Raw genomic sequence first — 20,771 nt, 5'->3', positions numbered from 1 at the left:
GAGAGTATTGCCAAGAGAGTCCCCGAGCCCAGGTGAAAACAACCCCGAAAAGGAGGCCGACCCTGCCCAAGCAAAGGCGTGGCCGGGGCCCCCCAGCAGCCCCGCGACCCCCGTCTCTTCTGCCTTCGTTCCAGTCAGGACGAAGTCACCTCAACCCGTTCACACCCAGAGACACACAGACACAAACACTCACAGGCGCAGCGGTTTCTGAGCCATCGATTCTGAAAGCCTGGATGGGAAAGAACACGTAAAGCCAGGAACCCGAACCCGAGCTGCGCGGAAAGAACGTGCCCGTTTGATCTTATGACGTCAGTGCACCCGACCAATGAAGGTCCAGTTTTCTACGGAGAGCGCCGAGGGACAGAAACCTCTCCCGTGTGGCTTTGCTTCATTGAAGAGTGGTTTAAAGGGGAGAAGGCAGTTCCAGTATCATGCTTTCTGTTCTCCTGTTTTCGGTTGGTTTGTTTTCCGGAGAATTGGAGTAAGTTCCTAACACAACGGTAACTAACCTACTCCGTCGGTCTAGTGGGCAAGGCAGAATCCTTTCACCCGCACTTTTTTGTTTTTAACCCATCAAAGAACAATGACCATCACCTCTGCTCAGTGTCAGAATGGGGCCAGATTTACTTCCGGGGCGCCCTCCTGTCAAGGTTCCCAAGCTATTTTATTCTGACCGAATCATTTGTAAAGTGTAGACATCAGCGATGTCTCAGCCTGAATCTCCTAAGAATAAGGATACCCTTTTGTATAAACATTAATTTAGTAATTCTTCATACACATCCATATTTTAAGTCTTGCATTTGCCTCCTCAAACTGATTATATACCTGGTGTTTGTTTTCACTCAGGATCCAATCAAGTTTCTCTCTTGCATCTGATTCTAGCTCTAGTCTCTTAGTCTATAAAAAAGCCTACCTACCCTTTTGGCCTTTTCGCTTTAATTCATGACTTTTTTTTTTTTTTTTTTTTTTAAGCAGTCCAAGTCAATTGATGGGAGAAAACAGGGTGTAAAGAAATGAAAACCAAGGGGAGAGAGGTCTTGACAACCAAGGGACAGGACCGACTCACCTAGGGCAACTAGGTAATTCAAAATGTAATAAGGAAAGATCACAAAGTTCTGGTTTTTCCCCTACAATTTCTGTTTCGCTTTTTGGGAAACACTCAGTTGCTTGCCTAGTAAGGACTGATGCCTTCGCTCTGCTGGGCACACTAAGAAGCAGTTTTGCCGGCGCCACGGCTCACTAGGCTAATCCTCTGCCTTGCGGTGCCAGCACACCGGGTTCTAGTCCCTGTCGGGGCACCGGATTCTGTCCCGGTTGCCCCTCTTCCAGGCCAGCTCTCTGCTGTGGCCCGGGAGTGCAGTGGAGGATGGCCCAAGTGCTTAGGCCCTGCACCCCATGGGAGACCAGGAGAAGTACCTGGCTCCTGCCTACAGATCAGCGCGCTGCGCCGGCCGCGGCGGCCATTGGAGGGTGAACCAACGGCAAAGGAAGACCTTTCTCTCTGTCTCTCTCTCTCACTGTCCACTCTGCCTGTCAAAAAAAAAAAAAAAAAGTTTTTTTCTACTTTTTATGTAATATTGCATTTCTCGAATCTTGGAGATGAAATTTAGCAAACATGGGAGATAATAATTTCTAGAATAAAAAAAGTAAGAGAGGACAACTCATCCATGGAATTCTGTATTATCTTTGCCACTTTCCTGTAAATCTAAATCTATTCTTTTTTTTTTTTTTTTTGACAGGCAGAGTGGACAGTGAGAGAGAGAGAGACAGAGAGAAAGGTCTTCCTTTTGCCGTTGGTTCACCCTCCAATGGCCGCCACGGCCGGCGCGCTGCGGCCGGCGCACCGCGCTGATCCGATGGCAGGAGCCAGGAGCCAGGTGCTTTTCCTGGTCTCCCATGGGGTGCAGGGCCCAAGCACCTGGGCCATCCTCCACTGCACTCCCTGGCCACAGCAGAGGGCTGGCCTGGAAGAGGGGCAACCGGGACAGAATCCGGCGCCCCGACCGGGACTAGAACCCGGTGTGCCGGCGCCGCTAGGCGGAGGATTAGCCTAGTGAGCCGCGGCGCCGGCCTAATCTAAATCTATTCTAAAATAAAGTTTATTAAATGGAAACTCATTCATAGGAATTTAAGTAGCTGAAGACCACTGAACACAGTGTATCTGTAAGAATAACAGGAAATAACATTGAAAATATTTTTTTAAAAGAGTCCCTGTATGCATGCTAGAAGTGTGGTTTTTTTCCATCAAAAATCCATGAGAAATGACTAAAGGATTCTAAGTAGGAGGAGTAATGGAACCAGTTTGTGTTTTACAAAGACTGCACTGGTGGCAGTGCAGTCATGAATTGGAGGGATAATAAAATTAAATTAAAAGATGGCAGCATTAATCCTGCAAAGCATGATAGATGGTGGTCTGGAGCTAAAATAGCGGGAAAAGAAATAAGATCTCTTGGAGATATTAGTGAGGTCCTCAGGCATCTTCCTAGCAACATCCCACTCTAAGTAAGGCTGCCAGTCCTCCAGGCTACAGTGCTGGGTCACTATCCCCTGTCCTCAGGTGTCTTTAGTGTGAAAAGAAAACAGTAAGATCCCCCAGGCACTTCCCTAACCCTGCAGATACAGGTGGAAAGAGACTTTATAAAACACTTTATTTTATGAGGGGCAGTCTCCCACCCAACATGTATACACATGCTTATATCTTGTCTTTATCACATTTCCAAAAGGGAGCACATGTCAACATGTAGTTCTGCCCCAGGGACACTTGACTCACGTCGGCCCGCAGCAGAAGGGAGGAACACTCCTTTCACGATTTCTGCTCAGTCTAGATAACTCAGTTTGGAATTACATACAATCTTCTATTATTTGCAATAACATAGAAAAGTAAATAACAGAGTATAAGCTTCAAAGAACAAGTTTGTTTTCCTTTTTTAATTTAGATTCTTGTTAATAATACATTAGCATCATTAATAGAAAAAAACAGCCATTTACACAGTAACTCAAAAAATCAGCCATTTAAGAAAATAAGGGACTAAAAAACCACTACCAGAGAAAACATTTGATTCTCCTGGCAAGCCCAGGTTTATCCTGAACTTTGAGAGCGTCTCTATCCTAAATGGATGATGAAGCTTTCAAGTAAAAGGCAAGGAGCTGAAGTCTGAGGGATACTGCCTCAAAGGAGGTTCGGGGGAGCCGCAGTCCTCGGGTCACTCCAGCGCTGGGGTGTTCCTGGGATGACCAGCACGGCTTCCTTTTGAGGTATCTGGACAATTCATTAGCCTCAGGATTCAGGTTTTATACAACATTCTTCCACATTAAAAAAAAAAAAAAAAAAAAGGCTTTGTCCCATAAGAGTAAGTTGTTCAGCGTTTCTCCAGCTTCTTGTACTTGGCTTCTGTAAGGAGAGGAGGGTTACAACAGTCAAAACTGACTCACACAAAGACACCAGGCAAATTCAAAGATGTCCATTATATGTTTTTTTTTTACAATCTATTAGCTTCAGTCTCATCATCTGCCTAAATCTGTACAACTTGAAAAAGGGGCTCAAACACTCATACCCAAAATGAAGAACCCAACATGAGTTCACTAAGTTCTAGCCCTATCAATAGCACCTGCTTAGACAGTTGCAACAGGATTAAGCAGATGGACTGGCCCTGGACCCAACAGGATCCTTAAAAAGCACAGGAAATTGCCTCTAGGAACTGTCCCAGGTGCCCTCTGGAACTAGACGGGACCCCTCAGGAAGTATCAGTGTACAGTTCCTCTTCTGTCTTCTATCCGTACACCTCACCCCGGGAGAGCACTTTTGAAACAGATTTTAAAGGCCATCCAAGGAGTCACTTACTATGATATGGACTTCCACTTTTCTTTTACAACCTCAAAAGCACGTGGAATAATGCCTTCTATATGGTAAGGCTCTCAGTAACTATTTACTAAATGTAATTGTAGACAATGAAACTGGCTGTTAATAATCCCACATGTCAAATCTCAGCCTGCTACAAACCACTCTGTTGAAGTAGTCAACAATTATTAATCATGAAAATAGAATAATCCATTAATGTTAGCTAGGATGAAAACAAATTCATTATTTTAATGATAGATATAAGAAGGCCGGCGCCGCGGCTCGCTAGGCTAATCCTCCACCTTGCGGCGCCGGCACACCGGGTTCTAGTCCCGGTCGGGGCGCCGGATTCTGTCCCGGTTGCCCCTCTTCCAGGCCAGCTCTCTGCTATGGCCCGGGAGTGCAGTGGAGGATGGCCCAAGTGCTTGGGCCCTGCACCCCATGGGAGACCAGGAAAAGCACCTGGCTCCTGGCTCCTGCCATCGGATCAGCGCGGTGCGCCGGCCGCAGCGCGCCGGCCGTGGCGGCCATTGGAGGGTGAACCAACGGCAAAGGAAGATCTTTCTCTCTGTCTCTCTCTCACTGTCCACTCTGCCTGTTAAAAAAATAAAAATAAAATAAAATGATAGATTTAAGAGCCAGAGCTCAAGTCATCAACACTAGTCTCCTCCTTAAAAGGAAAATAACCCTTCAAGAAAACCCTTGACTGACTTCCATTGTTTAAGACGTTTGTCTCTACATTATTAAAGATGTGCCAGCCTGCTGAATCACAGTGAACATCTGGAGCTCTGTAATCAAATAGTCCTGGGCTGAAATACGTCTCTTCCATGTACTGTGCTAGCTTTATGTCTTTATGTCAGTGATTCTACAGAGTGGGAACAGAAATCATGTACTAACCTCATGGATTATTAGGATAGAAAACATGATGCAGGTAAAGCACAAAGAACAGTGCCTGATATATCACTAAGTAATCAGGAAATGTTATTTGTATTAATAATACTAGGATTTTGGGAAGATTAATAGTATTGTGTGCATACAGGAAATGTTAACTCTTCTGTTAGTTAAGGACATGCTGACAAGACTTGCTGTTTATTAACCCAACAGAAACAAAAATGGTTACCCAGTTTTTTTGAATATGCATCCAGCCTATAGGCCGCCTGCTCAAGAGCTGCAACCTGCTCCTCAATTACATTGATCTGATCCAGATAAGGCTGTAGTCCAGCATCTGTAAAAATAAAACAAACCACGTGTTTACAGGTCTTCGGCAAAAAGTGCAGAAAAAGAGTGGGAAAGTAAGAAAGCTAGTGTCTCTCCAGCTATGCCTGAGACAGACTGGGGGCGGGGTGTGTGTGTGTGTGACATCATTCTGACCATCAGCAGGGCAGAGACTTTAGAAGCCAGTTCCTAGCTGACCAGGAATCTGCATGACCTAACCAAAGTAAATCTCTGTCATCTACTAAGTTTCCTTTCGGTTTAATTTCTTGCTTTTCAAGCAAGCTTTCCATTACGGATTCAGTTTCTTGATATTCCCCCCCCCCCTTTTTTTTTATTTTTGACAGGCAGAGTGGACAGTGAGAGAGAGAGAGACAGAGAGAAAGGTCTTCCTTTGCCGTTGGTTCACCCTCCAACGGCCGCCATGGCTGGCGTGCTGCGGCCGGCGCATTGCGCAGATCCGAAGCCAGGAGCCAGGTGCTTCTCCTGGTCTCCCATGGGGTGCAGGGCCCAAGCACTTGGGCCATCCTCCACTGCACTCCCGGGCCACAGCAGAGAGCTGGCCTGGAAGAGGGGCAACCGGGACAGAATCCGGCGCCCCGACCGGGACTAGAACCTGGTGTGCCAGTGCCGCTAGGCGGAGGATTAGCCTATTGAGCCACGGCGCCGGCCTTGATATTCCCATTTTAAGGAAGAGCACCCTAGAAACAGAAACACACATTTAAGCCAATGGAAAAATACATTCAGCCACCCTAAATCGGCATTTTCCATTTATAGGTTTCCTGGTTTTCTGTTTATAAAGTATTGGTTTCATTGCTCGACCAGTTTACTAGATTGTGGCCACCCTTCCTCCGCCCCTTTCCTTTCCAGTAGTAATAAGCTGATAAAATCAAGATTTGGAAGCAAAAGTAGCCATACTACTGAAGCATGCTAATCCTCAGAATGAAAGAAATTCACCTTAACTTTGAACTTGTTTTTAGAAAATGAGGTCCTGGGGGCGGTGGCAAAAAAAAGAAAAAAAAAAAAACGAGAAAGAAAAAAAAAAAAGAATTAAAAAAAAAAAGAAAGAAAATGAGGTCCTGGGAGACAGACATGCCATATCCACACCCACCCCCCCCCCCGCCGCCACCTCTTTTTTTTTTGGTGGCCCCAAACAAAAAGAACAGTAAATACAAATATGTTTAATTATAAAAGTTACTACTTACACTTCTGGTTTAAGTCCTTTAAGTTTCTACTAATGTTTATAGCAATATCTTTCATCTCAAGATACTTCAAGCTGGTTAGTTTATTCATATTTTCAAGGAGCTTGTAGTCTTCACTGGTAGCTTTAAAATGAACAGAAGATGTGATCCCTTTAAGATTAGTCTTAGATCACCAGAGTGTGGAATTACAGACCAAGCTATAGTGCAAGGAAGGACCTAGGGAATGTCAAAGGAGCAGCCACTTTTGATCTGTTACATTTTTTTAAAAGATCTGTTTTATTTATTTGAAAGAGTTACAAAGAGAGGGAGAGAGAGAGAAAGGGAGACAGAGGTCTTCTATCCACTGGTTCACTCCCCAAATGACTGCAACAGCCAGAGCTGAGCTGATCCAAAGCCAGGAGCTTCTTCTGGGTTTCCCATGTGGGAGCAGGGGCCCAAGGACTTGGGCCATCATCTACTGCTTTCCCAGGCCACAGCAGAGAGCTAGATTGGAAGGAGCAGCTGGGACTCGAATCGGTGCCCATAAGAGATGCCGGTGCTGCAGACGGGGGCTTTAACCCGCTGCGCCACAGCGCCAGCCCCAATCTATGGCACTTATATGTTAACCCGTATATTCTCAATGTCTAAGTAGAAACTCAGGCAAGAATTAGCAAACTATTTAAACCAAACAAGATCCAGAAGGTTCAGGATCATGGTTAGAAAGGGAAATGATAGGGACCAGCTGCTTTGGCTTAGCGGGTAAAGCCACCACCTGAAGTGCTGGCATCCCATATGGGCGCTGGTTCGAGACCTGGCTGCTCCACTTCCGATCCAGCTCTCTGCTATAGCCTATGAAAGCAGTGGAAGATGACCCAAGTCCCTGGGCCCCTGCACCCACGTGGGAGACCCTGAGGAGACTCCTGGCTCCTGGCTTTGGATTGGCTCAGCTCCAGCCCTTGCAGCCAACTGGGGAGTAACCATGGGATGGAAGACCTCTCTCTCTCTCTCTGCCTCTCCTTCTCTCTGTGTGTAACTCTGACTTCCAAATAAATAAATAAATCTTTAAAAAAAAAAAAAAAAGGAAATGATAAACTTGTGTCCAAGAAAAGTGACAACACACACATACATGCTGTTAACTAGGACCTCATCACTTCTTACTTATTTATTACATATACGATTCTATATTGCATTTGGCGCAGTGAATTTTTGAAACCATTAGTCTGCCTCTTATATCTTCAGTTCTCTTCTTCATCATCACCCAAAGGAAATGGCCTCGACTCCCACTTTCTTGAAAACCAAGCCCACTAATATAAGCTGCTTCAACATCTCAACTTTGCTTCCAAACTTCTCTGTACTGTAACAGCTTCCCAAGAAGCAGAGTGTTCTGATTCTTGCCAAGACAACCCGTCTTAGGCTCTTGATTCCAAATCCTTTTTTACCTCTTCAGGGCCTCTCTGCAGTCAACTTCTTTCACCTGAATTTCTAAACTTCCTCTTCATCTTGGTACCTTCTCTCTAGAAATATATTCACATTTCCTCCAGCTCAAAAGCACTCCTTCTATTCTGCTTTATCTTCTGACCCAGCTCCTTGCTAATGTGCCTGCGGAGATGGAAGAAGTACTTGGAGGGCCAGTGCTATGGGGCAGCAGGTTAAGCTGCTGCCTGCGATGCCATTATCCCTTATGGGCACCAGTTTGTGTTCTGCCTGATTCAGCTCACTGTTAATAGTCTGGAAAAAGCAGAGAAAGATGGCCCAAGAATTTGGGCCCCTGCACCCACACAGGAGACCTAGATAAAGCTCCTGGCTTCAGCCTGACCCAGAGCTGGCCGCTGCAGCCATCTGGGGAATAAACCAGCCAACGGAAGATCTGTGTGTGTGTGTGTGTGTGTGTGCACACATGTGCGCATGCATCTCCCTCTGTCTCTGTAACTCTGCCTTTCAAATAAATCTTTTTTTAAAAAATAGCACAATACAGGCATTCCTCTAGATTTTAATCGAAGCCTGTTACCTACCTTAAGTTCTTCCTTGTCAATCTCATCTTACACAATCTCCACTCAGACTGTCATGCAGGTGGCCTACAAATCTGCTGCTCCAGTCAGTCTCTGAGCTGTGAATTCACATGTGCAAGTCACCTGAGGGTCCTGGGAAAAGTCACCTGGTGTCCCTGTCATAGCTACAAGCAGCCAAGACAAGTAAAAATACGTTTCTACACTACACATGGTTCCTTTTTTTTTTTTTTTTAAGATTTCATTTATTTATTTGAAAGTCAGAGTTACACAGAGAGAGAAGGAGAGGCAGAGAGAGAGAGAGAGAGAGAGAGAGAGAGAGAGAGGTAGAGAAAGAGAGAGAGGTCTTCCATCCGCTGGTTCACTCTCCAATTGGCCACAATGGCCGAAGCTGTGCAGATCCGAAGCCAGGAGCCAGGAGCTTCTTCCAGGTCTCCTATGTGGGTGCAGGAACCCAAGCAGAGAAAGATGGCCCAAGAATTTGGGCCCCTGCACCCACACAGGAGACCTGGATAAAGCTCCTGGCTTCAGCCTGACCCAGAGCTGGCTGCTGCAGCTTACTACTGCTTACCCAGGACATAGCAGAGAGCTGGATGGGAAGTGGAGCAGCCGGGACTCCAACTGGCACCCATATGGGATGCTGGCACCACAGGTGGTAGCTTTACCCGCTACATCATAGCACTGGCCTCAACACATGGTTCCTCTTTCCAGCTTCCCTATTTTGGTTGATGGTACCTCCCAGACTGAAAACCCGAGACACATCTTAGGCTGCTCCCATCCCTCAATCCTCACTTCAGTGAGGCCTTAGCCCACTTCCCTAAGGATCTTGCATCCACCACTCTCCCTCCCATCCCCCTTAGCAGCACTCTGCTTCAGACCATCACTATTCTCATCCCAACTATCGCTTACCTGTCCCTTGCCCCTCCTCCCCACGTCTGTATTCTCTGCTAGCCAATCAGTCACTCTAAAACAAGGCTCACAGGCTGAAATACCAAGAAGCCAGCCAGAAAATGTCAACAAGTGAAGCAAGCAAGAATGTGCATATTAAATATATAGGAAAATGATTCCTTTCTGTGGGGAGCAACTCGGACTAGACTAAGTTACTGGAATTAAGACTTATTCTATGCATCTGCTCTCCCACAATATGGCGCTGGGAGAGGAGAAAACAGCTTCTACGCAGCTGCCTCTTGCCAACTTGAGTGATGACCTCCAGGAGCTGATCCTGCTCCTGATTGGAGGAGAGCAGCGTACTCGGCGTGTGGGCAGCCGAGTTGGGATTGGTGGATGAGGACTATAAAGGAGGAGAGAGACAACATGCACCAGGAACATCTAAGGGGAACATCTATCTGAAGGAACACCTGTGCAGCCCCCGAGAGAGCCGGCCTGCGGTGTGCCGCTCCCCCGCGGAAGTGGGGAAAGTGGCCAGGGGGAACCGCCCTTCCACGGAGGTGGAAGGGACAGTAGCCAACCCGGGAAGAACCAGCAGCAAACCTGGGAAGGGCAGAGCAGACAAAAGAACAGCGCAGGGTCCTGTGTCGTTCCTCCACGAAGACGGGGAGCGACACTTTCCACAAGCTTGCTCCCACTTCTTGGAATTAGTAGTCCCTGGTATGCAGTCACTCCTTCTAGAGCTTTGACAGAGGCCAATGCCAGTGTACAGAAAACCATCTCCGTTCCACTGCTGAAGACACCAGTGTGAGAACAGTGATGAATGGCAACTGGCACTGCACCTCAACGGGCAGAAGACAAGGCGTGGGGAGTGGTGCAGCCACACTGGATAGCACCATTCCTTTAAGGGAGGCAGTCACTCAGCTGTAGTCAACTATAGCTCCGTACAAGTGAGGGACTACTATTGCCAAGGCCCTGGGATTTTTAAAGAGAAGCCAAAACGCCTAATTTTGTTACTTGGCTTCTCTTGCTCCAAAATAAATAAATAAATAAATAATCAATCAATCCGGGAAGGCGCCATGGCACAGTGAGTTAAACTGCTGCTTGGGATGCACACATCTGTCTCACAGTGCCTGTTAGAAGAGTCCCAGCTACTTCACTCCTGATCCAGCTTCTTGCTGATGTGCCCTAAGAGGTGGCACTCAAGTGCTTGGGCTGCTGCCATGCCATGTAGGGGACCCAGACGGAGTTTCAGGCTCTGGTTTCCAACTGGTCCAACCCTGGCCATAGCTGTTGTGGGCATATGCGGTGTGAACCAGTGGATGGAAGACATCTATCTACATATCTATCTATCTATCTACCTATCTCTCTCCCCCCTCCCTCTCACTCTTTCAAATAAAAAAGCAATTTTTTCCCAAATAATAATGCTGATAAGTTAGACTTACAACTCCTCCTATTCTGCATCAAGCCTTTTCTCATAGATTCTGGTTCAAAAAATTAGCTCACAGCAATTTCCTTTCCCATGTAATAAATGCTTATAAGGCCACACGGGACCAGACTTCACTTTTTGCCCTTCCTCAGCACCACAGATCACACACAGAAACACATACTGGGCCCAAAATAATCATGCCCCAAAAGGGTGGGTCAGCAAATCCTCAGACCCACCTAACAGGTCCTAAAATCTGCAGGTCATTCTCCATTCTCTAATGCCATTTCTCTATATCCCAGTAAACACCTGCTTTAGCCAAACACATGGCTGCTTATGTGGCCTCACTCACCGATTCCATCATCCCCCCCCCCCCCATCAATCACTCCCTTCACAACCCTGCTCAAAATACACTTCCCCCAAGCAAACTCTTGTTGATTAAGGCACCCAGATACTGTTGGTTGTTTATTTTCTTCTTTCCCTTCTTCTCATTATACCACAGAGGCTTGCGGAATTGTACTAAGTATTCTTGGGTACTTCTGAAAATGGCTCCTGAATTTCTCCAGGAAAGGGATGGACTTCTTTCGCTCCCATTCTTGATCTCCCCGAACTTCCCCCAGGCCTGCCTCTGGGTCTGTGGGGGAGGGCAGGCGGCCGCAGGTTGATGCGGCTAAGGCACCTTGCAGGCCTCCCGGCACCAAACCCCAGCGGCGCACAGCTGTACCTTTAACAAACCCAGGCTCTGCCTCACCTGTCAATTCCCCAGTCAGGTAAGTGGCCATTTTGGAGAACATGTCCCGGCAGAGCTCAGTGATGTCAGCCTCAGCGGGCTCCTTGGCTTCCTCAGCTGTCTCCACAGCGGCATCGTCTGTGCCAAGGGAGAATGGGTTATGCGTCCTGCCCCCTACACCGGTCCCAACCCAGCCAAGGCAGCCTCTGCCTACATCCCCCAACCTGTCTTCGTGAGATCAAGTCGGCTGCATTCCCATCTGCCGTAACCCCAAGTCCCTCTCTTCGTCCTGCTCCCCAGTACCGGCCCTCACTCACCAACACGACCCCCGGGCGCAGCCCACTCAGTAGCCCTGACAGCAAACCCAGACAGGTGCACCCTGCGAACTGCCCCCTCCTGCCGGATGAGCCAACGGCACACTGGGCCCCGCCTGACCGGAGCCCCAGCCTCCTACTCCGGCCCGACACCATCTCCTTCCACTCCGGCTACCTCGAACGGGTTCCTCACGTCGGGTCGCCGGGACACCCTCGGCCGCCGCCGCCATACCCAGCTCCGCGGCTTCCGGTTGTGAGGAGTCTGCGCATGCGCACAGGGCCCGCCCGGCCCGGCCCTCGCAAGGTTGAGATCCTGCGGCTGTTGCTCAAGTCCTGCCTCGGGTAAGATTCCATAACCAAGTGTGAAAAGCACGGCGGAAGTGGAAGCTAGCTAGGGTGGCGTGAACCGACCCACCAGCGAGAGCTGCGCGTCTGGGCTGAGCGGATGCGCTCCTGCCTGCAGCCACACCCCCAGGGCCGGGGTCAGTGGGGACGGGAGTGGCCTGCTGACCGGAGTCGCCGGGCTGGCTGTGGCTAGCTCAGACACTGCGCCCCCTGGCGGCTGTTAGTCACCAGATGGTTGCGAAGGGAATTCGAGCCGATAGTCTCATCCAGGCTTTGGGAGGTCTCCAGGCATTGACCCCGATGCCAGAAACTCTGCCTCCCTCTGCCCAGAAAGATACACCTACTCATTTCTTTTCCTTTTTTTTTTTTGTTTTTAAAAGATTTATTTCATTTGAAAGGCAGAGATAGAATCTGTCATCCATTGGTTCATTCCCCAAATGGCTGCAACGACTCGAGCTGGGCCAGGCAGGAGCCAGGAGCTTCTTCCAGGCCTCCGACGTGGGTGCAGGGGCCCAAGCACTTGGACCAGACGTATTAGCAGGGAGCTGGATTGAAGTGGAACAGCCGGGACTCACGGTAGCCTGTTTGGGATGCCTATGTCGACGGAGGCGGCTTTACCCCCTACTTCTCTTTAGTTGATTCAGCCTTTCTTAAAGAAAGCTTAGATTGTGACTGTTTTAGACCTGAGGATACGCTCCCGTTATCTTAGTTGCTCTTAGCATTTTCACACATATCCTAGGTATATAGCTGTACTTCCCAGGATGGGCAAACTGGAGTGGCTGGAAAGAGTGGTTGAGAAAAAGTGACTGGGGAGCAATGCAAGGTGCAAAATGAGAAAGCTGTAGGGGCCGGCCTCTGTCATAGAGGGGAAAGCCGCTGCCTGCCGTGCCGGCATCCCATATGGGTGCCAGTTCAAGTCCCAGCTGCTCCATTTCCGATCCAGCTCTCTGCTGTGGCTAGGAAAAGCAGAAGATGGCCCAAGTCCTTGGACCCCTGCACCCACATGGGAGACCCAGAAGAACCTCCTGACTTCGGACTGGTGTAGCTCCTGCTGTTGCAGCCATATGGGGGGTGAAGAACTCTCTCTCTCTCTCTCTCTCTCTCTCTCTCTCTCTCTCTGCCTCTCTGTAGCTCTGCCTTTCAAATAAATAAGTATTTTTTTTAAATGAGGAAGCTATAAAGTTCACAGGAGAAGGGAGAGGATTAATATAGTCTCAGGATGCAGGCTCCTGGACACCCAGAATCTTGGTGTTGGAATTTCTTTTCTTTTTTAAAGATTTATTTATATTGAAAGGCAGAGTTTCAGAGAGGGAGAGGCAGAAAGAGAGAGAATGAGATCTTTCATCCAGTGGCTCACTCCTTAAATGGCTGCACTGGCCAGGGCTGGGCCAGGTCAAAGATAGGAGTCTGGAACTCCACTTGTATCTCCCACATGGGTGCAGGAGCCCAAGCACTTGGACCATCCTCACTGCTTTCTCAGGTGCATTAGCAGGGAGCTGAATTGGAAGAGGGCCAACCAGGACTCAAATCAGGGCCTATATGGGATGCCGGCACTGGCCCTGGTGTAGGCATTTCTTGTCTCTGGTTATCTTCCATCTGTACTCTCATGCCCTCTGAATATCCATACACCACACACACATACCAGGAGCTTCCCCCACCCCCAACTGCAGCCCTCTAAGCCCAACTCCACTCTGAAGACTGGATCTCCCTAGGTCTCCATTCTTTTTTATGGTGCAATCATGGTGCCCACCATTTTAGACCACCACTCTCAGCGAGAGTTCTTATCTCAGGACTTCTGGGTCAGCCATGCTCCTTCCTGTTATCACTGCCTGCACCCTCTACTTTCTGCACAGTACGAATCTACGTCAGCCCGAGCACAGGGATGTCCCATAGTTCCAGCCTCTTTTTTCCCCTCTATCATCCCAGAAACAAATGCAAAGTCCTGGTTTTCCAAAGGAGTTTTATTGATAATCACCAGGGAAACCCACTTTTTCCTATGGAAGAATAGAGCCATAGTCCACCATGTTTTTATCCAAACATCTCTGAACGCCGAGGTCATTTCCTGGCCTGTTTCCCTTCGGGCTCCTGGTTTGCTGCCCCTTCAGTGCCCAGTGTTTGTGGAATGCCAAGAAGCTGTCTATTCCCAAAGAACCATTGTTGACTTTACTCTAGAAATGTGCCACTCACTCCTGTACAACATGGGAGTCTTGTTAGAATCTTAAGGCTTCCCCTTCTCTTTTACAGGGAAATTCTATGGGGGAAGACAAGAAATCCATGGGCTCTAGCAGCATATGTCTAGATGCACAGAGGATCAGTTTTCCTAGCACGTAAGAAGACATCTAGACACTGCCTACTTTCCTTGGCTTCTACCTTTTTCACAGATCATGGCTACTCAGGTGCTTAGGGAGAGTCTTTCCTCTCCCTTTTATCCTGCATATTATTGATATTTTTTTTGTCACCACAGTAGAGCTAATAAGTACATAGCGAATAAGAAGCCCAGTGAGAAGAGTTATGTCACAGAGCTGTGCGGCTACATACAGAAACACCGAGTCACAAGCCTAAGCATGATACCCTGCTATACACACAAACATTGGTTCAAAAGGCCAGATGCAGGATGGGACTTGGCAGCAGCCATGATGGGGCCTATGGCCCTGGACGTGGAGGGTGTGTAGAGAGGGGCCTCTGGGGAGGCAGAGAGGAGCCTGCTGTCTGAAGCTTTAGGGGCTCCCTCCACCTCTCTCCTGGACACCCCAGGGCACTGGGGTCACAGCTGGGGCTGACTTCAAGTGTGCCCAGGTAGCTTGCTCCTCCTGCTAGAAGAAAACAAAGGACAGGTTACTTGAAGGAGGATTCTCTCCCCTTTCCTTTTCTCTGGATATAGACTGAATGTCTGTGGTCCCCCTCCCTCAAATCCATTTGTTGAAATCCTGACCCTCAGTGTGATGGTGTTAAGAGCTGAGCACCTTGTAAGTGGCTGGAGCCTTCACGAATGGATTAATGCCTTTATAAAAGAAGTTCCCTTGCCCCTTCTGCCATGTGAAGACGCAGTGAGGAAAACAGCTGTCTGTGAACCTGGGTCCTCACCAAGTACTAAATGTGCTCTACCCTTATTTTAGTCTTCCCACCTTCCCAAACTGAGAAATAAATGTCTATGTTTTTAAGTCACCCGGTTTATGGTAGCTTGTTATAGCAGCCAGAATAGGCTAAGACACAGAACATGTCCCAGAGACCAAGGCAGCCCTTAGGCTAGGGACACCAGCTTCCCTGTCATCCCTCCATCCCCAACCTACACTAACCATTTACCACTGTGTTTTCCCCAAGGGCCTGAACTTTCAAAAATGTCCTTCCCCTACCTGCTGAGGTAGAAGATGGTAGAGTTCAGCTGTGGGGACCCAAGTGGGTCCAGGTGAAGGACCACTTACCACGCCTGGGGAGGGAGCTAGCTGCCCCTTCCTCTCCAGCATCTTCAGCCGTGTGCCCACAGCATCTACCTGGGATGCAATTCCTTCTAGGACAGTCTCCAGCTGCAGAACTCTCCTTGTGAGCCTATGCAGGGTAGGTGAGAGACCAAGGGGGCAGAAAGGTATGTCCAGGTCCTGGGTATCTACAGGACTCAGGGTAATAGAAGGTGCATGTCTGGATAGGAACAAGGAAGGTAAGGCCTAGCCACATAGGAAGAGTTGCAAGATAGTGGAGGTTCTCCTGGGCTAGGACAGGGAATTGGAAGGTTATGAAAAGAAACTCAAAATAGGATATGATAGTCATAGCAAGCCCTGGGTCCCTGGCTGTACGTACATGTAGAATTTTTCTTCTGAAATCCAGCCTCCTGCTCTCTCAGCCTCTGGATCTGGCTTGCCTGATGGGATATTCACAATGGACTGGCCCAAGTTCTCAAGCTCAGCATTGAGGGCCACCTGTTTGGGAAGTCAGATATTAGAGAGGAGAATATGACTCTGGGAGGCCATCAACTCTTGCTCCATAACTTGCTCTAAAAGGCTCATGGGACAGAGCATTGGGTTCCAGTTCTTGCTACCTCCCTTTTGCCTTTCCTCTCAGACTCTGTAGATGACAGAGCCGGGATGGTGGTGCTGGACCAACCTCTGTAGATGGGGCCATCTCCCAAAGAAGCAAAACATAAGCTGCTTGAAGTCAGAGGCCAACTCAGTTTGGAAATGGAGGGATAGTACCAACATTTTTGCACTTTCCCATTGGGCTATTGTCACCCTGCCCTGAACTTTCCTGGTCTACCCTAGATAGAGATGGATCAGGTATATTTGGGGCCATTGGGGGTCAGAGTTTACTGAGAAGGCAAGTCCTCAGAGGGAATTGTCAGGGATTGCTGGGCAACTGGTCTTCCTTGTCTAAGACTATGTTTTAGAGCAGTGGTTCTCAGTCTTGGCTACGCTGGGAATCGGCTGGGGAGTTTTACCAACTACTGATGCCTCCTCACCCCTCTACATCTCTGACTTAATGGTCTAGGGTATGTGGGCTGGGTATTAAATGTTGCCCGGGGTATTCTAACACGTGGCAGTTTGAGAACCACTAACCTAGGGAACTTTCTCCTGCTCATCAATGGGAGGACTTTCATTTTGGTTTGTGCTCTGGGTGTGTTCATGGCAAGAAGAGGGTGAGCAGTTTCCTCACACCGCCTCACCAAGCAGCCCAGCTCACCTTGGCCTCGTGCAGGTCCTGGCGCATTTCTTCCTGTTCCTTCCCATCCAGGACACGGTTGCCATCTCGGTCACACCTGGTGAAGGCGGTCGTGAGCTCAGTGATCTCACGCTCTGTGTGCCCCAAGCTGAGGAGAGCAGAACAATGCATTGGTCCCTGCCTGTCGTGCCTGTGATCTCTCGGCTGTGGACTCTTCACTCTTCTGCTACACTCTGGTGGGAGTGCTGCTCTCTGAGTCTTGCTTCTGCTCTCTGGGAAAGAAGGGTCTTTTTTTTCCCACGTGGGAAAGCCAGGGTCTCCAAAGACTAGCAATTTTACTTCTTTATCTTTATTTAAAGATTTCTATTACTTATTTGAAAGGCAGAGTTATAGAGAAGGGGCAGGGGGAGACAGAGGGAGAGCTCCATGCACTAGTTTACTCCCCACATTGCCGCAACAGCCAGGGCTGGGCCAGCCTGAAGCCAAGAGCCAGGAGTTTCTTCCAGGTCTATCACATGGGTTTAGGGGACCAAGCACTCAGGCCATCCTCTGCTGCTTTTCCAGGTACTGTAGCAGGGAGCTGGATTGGAAGTGAAGCAGCCAGGACTCAAGATAGCTCCGATATGGGATGCTGGCATTGCAGGTGGTGGCTTTACCCACTATGCTACAATGCCAGCCCCACAAACTTCTTAAATCTTTTCCCCCCTCCTGACTTCTGCTGACTGGGTTCAGGGACTCATGATGTTGTATGGGGATTATTTCAAAATCTTTTTGCCTCTAAATAACATGCCTCCTCCCACTTCTCTACTCTCTACTGAAATCTGTCCTCCATAATACAGCTAGAGGAGTTACCTTCCTAAAATGCAGGTCTAAATACATCCCTTGAAATTCCTCCTAGGAACCCCATTCTTTGGCTAATGTGGGGATGTCTGAGGCCTTTCCCAACATGACCCTTGCCTATTTACCTGGCCTCTCTCCTGATATGATCCCCTTTCATTTGATACCTTAACAATGCTCAGTTACTGATTACTCCTGTATGAGCACATGTGTTATTTAGTTGCAGCCCTCTATGCCTCTGTGTGTACTTTCTTCTTGGAGTGGTCTTCCACTGCTTGTCCACTCGTAAGCTATTCATCCTCCCAAACCCTTTCAGACAGCACTGCTTCCAGAAAGCCTTCCCATAATGTCAGAGATAGAACTGGTCTCTGTCTTTACTGCCTTCTAGTCACTTCTATTGTTGAATTTATTCCATGATGCTATTTCTTTGTTTACATGTCTATGAGCAACTAGAGGACAAATACTTTGCCTCACTTAATTATGTTGACTTCCCTACTCGTTGCCTGGCTCACAGCTGGGGCTTATAATTTTTTTTTCAAAGCCCTTTAGTATGTTTGATAGGGAAATATGGACAGAATAGCTAGAGGAATAGACCAGTGGTTGTGAGGAAACATAACACAAAGATCATAGATCATAGATATATATATATTACATTACATATATACATGTAATGATTAGTCTGAACAGTTGTTCGACAAAGTCCAAAATGTTAGACTGTGGTCAGAGTGATCAAAACAAAGGAATTATGGCAAAGGGCAAGGTCAGAAGATCAGAAGCTCATAATGAAGACCACAGGCTTAGAAGCAAAATATAGAGTCGAGGGTCGAAGACTTAGCAACAATGTAGAGAAAGTTGGATCTTTGGTTACTCACTGCCACAAGGTGTTAGTAAAATCCTCAAACTGGATCTCCTGCTCCCCATCCAGAACCTTCTGCACATCAGAAACCTGCTCCTTCCTCAGACGCAGCCTTTGCAGGGTCTTGTTATAGCCCTTAAAAGGAAAGGAAATAGGAACCAGTCCCCACAGGCCTCTTGCTGTTCATAGCCTCATGTCTACCCACAGATGCTGGGTTTCTAGGATATGCTGAAGGCAAACAAGGGCACAGGAACATTTACCAGCAGGACCAGAACAGAACCCAGAACCTTGAACCCAGACCCTGATGCAGATGTGCAGCTGGAGGAGACCGAGTAGTCACCTGTTTCAGGAGGTCGGAAAGCTGCAGCTCATCCTTCTGTCCAGCCAGCTCCTCCTTGACCTCAGAGTATGTGTCATTGATGATAGCCAGGAACATGTTCTGGAGGATAAGGCACAGAACTGGGTTCTCATCACCAGACCCACTAAAAGCATTGAGCCCACTGATCCCATTCATGTCCTAGACATATGTTCTAAAGGAGCCAATGTTCTCACCCCAGCTCTGCAGCTCACTCACCCACTGCACCTCCCACATCCTCAGAGCCCAGCCTTACAGCACAGTTCTGCCTTGCTTCTGTGTCAACTTGGTGTCCTCACTGTCAGGTGCTGCAATAACCTTGCTCACCACAAAGACAGCCAACACATGCCACAGATCTCCATCTAACGACGACCTGCCCATCACTGAAGTCAGAAACTTCTCAAGGTGAGAGCAAAATGGTGCTCTCTTTACCAACTACCCACCATTCATTTCTGTATCCTCAACCATTGTTCATATAAAGAAATGTGTTGGCCTCATTAATAAAAACCAAATCCAGATTTTTTATGGTTGGCAGGGAGAGAGAACAACCAGCAAGTGGTGGTAGGAGAAATCAGCAAGAGATTCCCCAGAGGAAGGCAGTCTTGGGAGAATGGGCACAGGAACTTCCAGGTGCACCCACTTCCCTTCATGAGGCACTTTGCCCTCCCCTCGTGTCTTTGGGGGATGTGAGCGGATTTGATCTCACTGGAGGCAACTGCAGGTAACCCTGTACTCTAGAAACTGCTTGACTCTGCTGGCCAGGCTGACCATGGTAGCCAGCTTTAGAAGTGCTCCCCTTAGGATGGCCCAAGTGGTTGGGCTCTTCACCCCATGGGAGACCAGGATAAGTACCTGGCTCCTGCCATCAGGTCAGCACGGTGCGCCGGCCGCAGCGCACCGGCCGCAGCGGCCATTGGAGGGTGAACCAACGGCAAAGGAAGACCTTTCTCTCTGTCTCTCTCTCTCACTGTCCACTCTGCCTGTCAAAAAAAAAAAAAAAAAAAAAAAAAAAAAAAAAAAAAGAAGAAGTCCTCCCTCACTCTCCATCCTTAACTTGAAAAATCCATCATAATCCTGACTAGGGACATAGACAGCCTGCAGGCTGGAATTTTGAGCTATGTCTCCACCCCTCAGAGGAACTCTTACCAGAAGCACAAAGAAGACGAAGAAGACGTAGGTGACGAAGTAGACAGGGCCCAGGATGCGGTTGGCATTGTCGATAGCATTATAGTCAAAGTCCCCAAGGATTATCCGGAACTGAGTGAAACTGACAGACCAGGCCAAGGTGTCACCAGAGCCTAAACCAGTGCCTCACCCCAGTCCCCACACCCACCCCACATTCCTCACTACAGACCCCTCACTGCATCTCCAGCCCAACCCAATGGAGAGAGCAGGTGTGCAGATGACTTGAGGGCACATCAGGGCCCCTCGAGGCTCACACAGCTGCTTTAAGCACAGACCCATCCACACACTTCTCCCCATCTTGCCCAAGGACACACAGACCCAGGGAACTGCGAGTGAGGGTCCAGGGAAGAGAGAGGGGGCAGCATACACACATGCACTTGATGAAAGTGCTGAAGTTTTCCACTTGGGTCCCGAAAAGCAAGTAGCCGAGCTGGGCGTAGGCGAAGAAAACGATGAAGAACATGACAGCGAAGCCCAGGATGTCCTTGGCACAGCGGGCCAGGGTGGAGGAGAGCTGGGTCATGGTTTTGTTGAAGCTGATGTACTTGAATACCTGCAAGGGCCATGTGGAACCAGATGGTGAAGGAGGAAAAGAGGGAAAGCTCTGAAAAGTCCACTCCAGGGACCTGTGGAGGCCACAGGAGGCACCATACCAGAAGGGGAAATGAGACACGCAGTGAGGAAAGGACAATCGGTTCCCTGAGCCAGAGGTGGGGGCAGCTGCCCCAAGTACCTTGATCCAGGCAAAGAAGAGGTTGACAGCGTTCATGTTGTTGTACTGTGTCTGCCAGAAGGCGAGGAACTCAAAGTCCGCGTACGTGTTCGGCTGTTGCAGGAGCTTCCCCATCAGCCGGTTCACCTCCAGGGTTCGGAATACGTGGAAGCCCACGGCCATGATGGAGAGCTGTCACACCGAGGTCATGGGGTGTCAGAATAGTCACAAGGATC

At 48.6% G+C, this 20,771-nt stretch overlaps 3 protein-coding genes and 1 long non-coding RNA gene across 15 annotated transcripts in view; 1 reads left to right on the top strand and 3 right to left on the bottom strand.

Annotated features, from left to right (window-relative positions):
- CWF19L1 (CWF19 like cell cycle control factor 1) overlaps window positions 1-614 on the bottom strand; it is a 31,732-nt gene extending 31,118 nt beyond the window's left edge. For 3 of the 7 annotated variants that reach the window (XR_519181.5, XM_002718647.6, XM_089314512.1), the window contains exon 1: window positions 194-614. Coding sequence is in view for 2 of the 7 variants with exons in the window: in XM_002718647.6 (XP_002718693.3) it covers window positions 194-216 (23 nt within the window). In the remaining 5 variants the exon portion in view is untranslated. The remainder of the gene's footprint in view (window positions 1-193) is intronic. The other 4 variants (XR_016222020.1, XM_017348482.4, XM_070057409.2 and 1 more) reach the window with 3 other exon arrangements.
- A 2,299-nt stretch (window positions 615-2,913) lies between these two features.
- BLOC1S2 (biogenesis of lysosomal organelles complex 1 subunit 2) lies at window positions 2,914-11,850 on the bottom strand. Its single transcript, XM_002718648.6, has 5 exons — window positions 11,771-11,850; window positions 11,303-11,419; window positions 6,256-6,375; window positions 4,959-5,063; window positions 2,914-3,391 (listed from the first exon to the last, which is right to left on the bottom strand). Exons 1-5 carry the CDS (start codon window positions 11,823-11,825, stop codon window positions 3,360-3,362), a joined length of 429 nt encoding a protein of 142 aa, XP_002718694.1. The 5' UTR covers window positions 11,826-11,850; the 3' UTR covers window positions 2,914-3,359.
- On the top strand, window positions 11,806-15,105 carry LOC138845322 (uncharacterized). The gene is made up of 2 exons (XR_011382329.2): window positions 11,806-11,937; window positions 14,185-15,105. It is a non-coding gene; the product is annotated as an uncharacterized LOC138845322 (long non-coding RNA).
- Window positions 13,887-20,771, bottom strand: part of PKD2L1 (polycystin 2 like 1, transient receptor potential cation channel) — a 118,506-nt gene continuing 111,621 nt past the window's right edge. For 4 of the 6 annotated variants that reach the window (XM_070057401.2, XM_089314511.1, XM_089314508.1 and 1 more), the window contains 9 exons: window positions 20,557-20,727; window positions 20,195-20,376; window positions 19,785-19,905; window positions 18,624-18,722; window positions 18,300-18,418; window positions 16,612-16,738; window positions 15,736-15,854; window positions 15,363-15,486; window positions 13,887-14,753 (listed from right to left, as the gene is read on the bottom strand). In XM_070057401.2, the coding sequence (XP_069913502.2) occupies window positions 14,658-14,753; window positions 15,363-15,486; window positions 15,736-15,854; window positions 16,612-16,738; window positions 18,300-18,418; window positions 18,624-18,722; window positions 19,785-19,905; window positions 20,195-20,376; window positions 20,557-20,727 (1,158 nt within the window). In that variant the 3' untranslated portion in view covers window positions 13,887-14,657. The remainder of the gene's footprint in view (window positions 14,754-15,362; window positions 15,487-15,735; window positions 15,855-16,611; window positions 16,739-18,299; window positions 18,419-18,623; window positions 18,723-19,784; window positions 19,906-20,194; window positions 20,377-20,556; window positions 20,728-20,771) is intronic. The other 2 variants (XM_089314509.1, XM_070057399.2) reach the window with 1 other exon arrangement.

Source organism: Oryctolagus cuniculus, chromosome 15, assembly GCF_051225735.1.
Source record: "Oryctolagus cuniculus isolate XC-2025 breed Fujian yellow rabbit chromosome 15, ASM5122573v1, whole genome shotgun sequence".
In the NCBI taxonomy this organism is placed as follows: domain Eukaryota; kingdom Metazoa; phylum Chordata; class Mammalia; order Lagomorpha; family Leporidae; genus Oryctolagus; species Oryctolagus cuniculus.
Note: the sequence above shows the minus strand (reverse complement) of the source record. Positions and strands in the feature narration are given on the sequence as shown.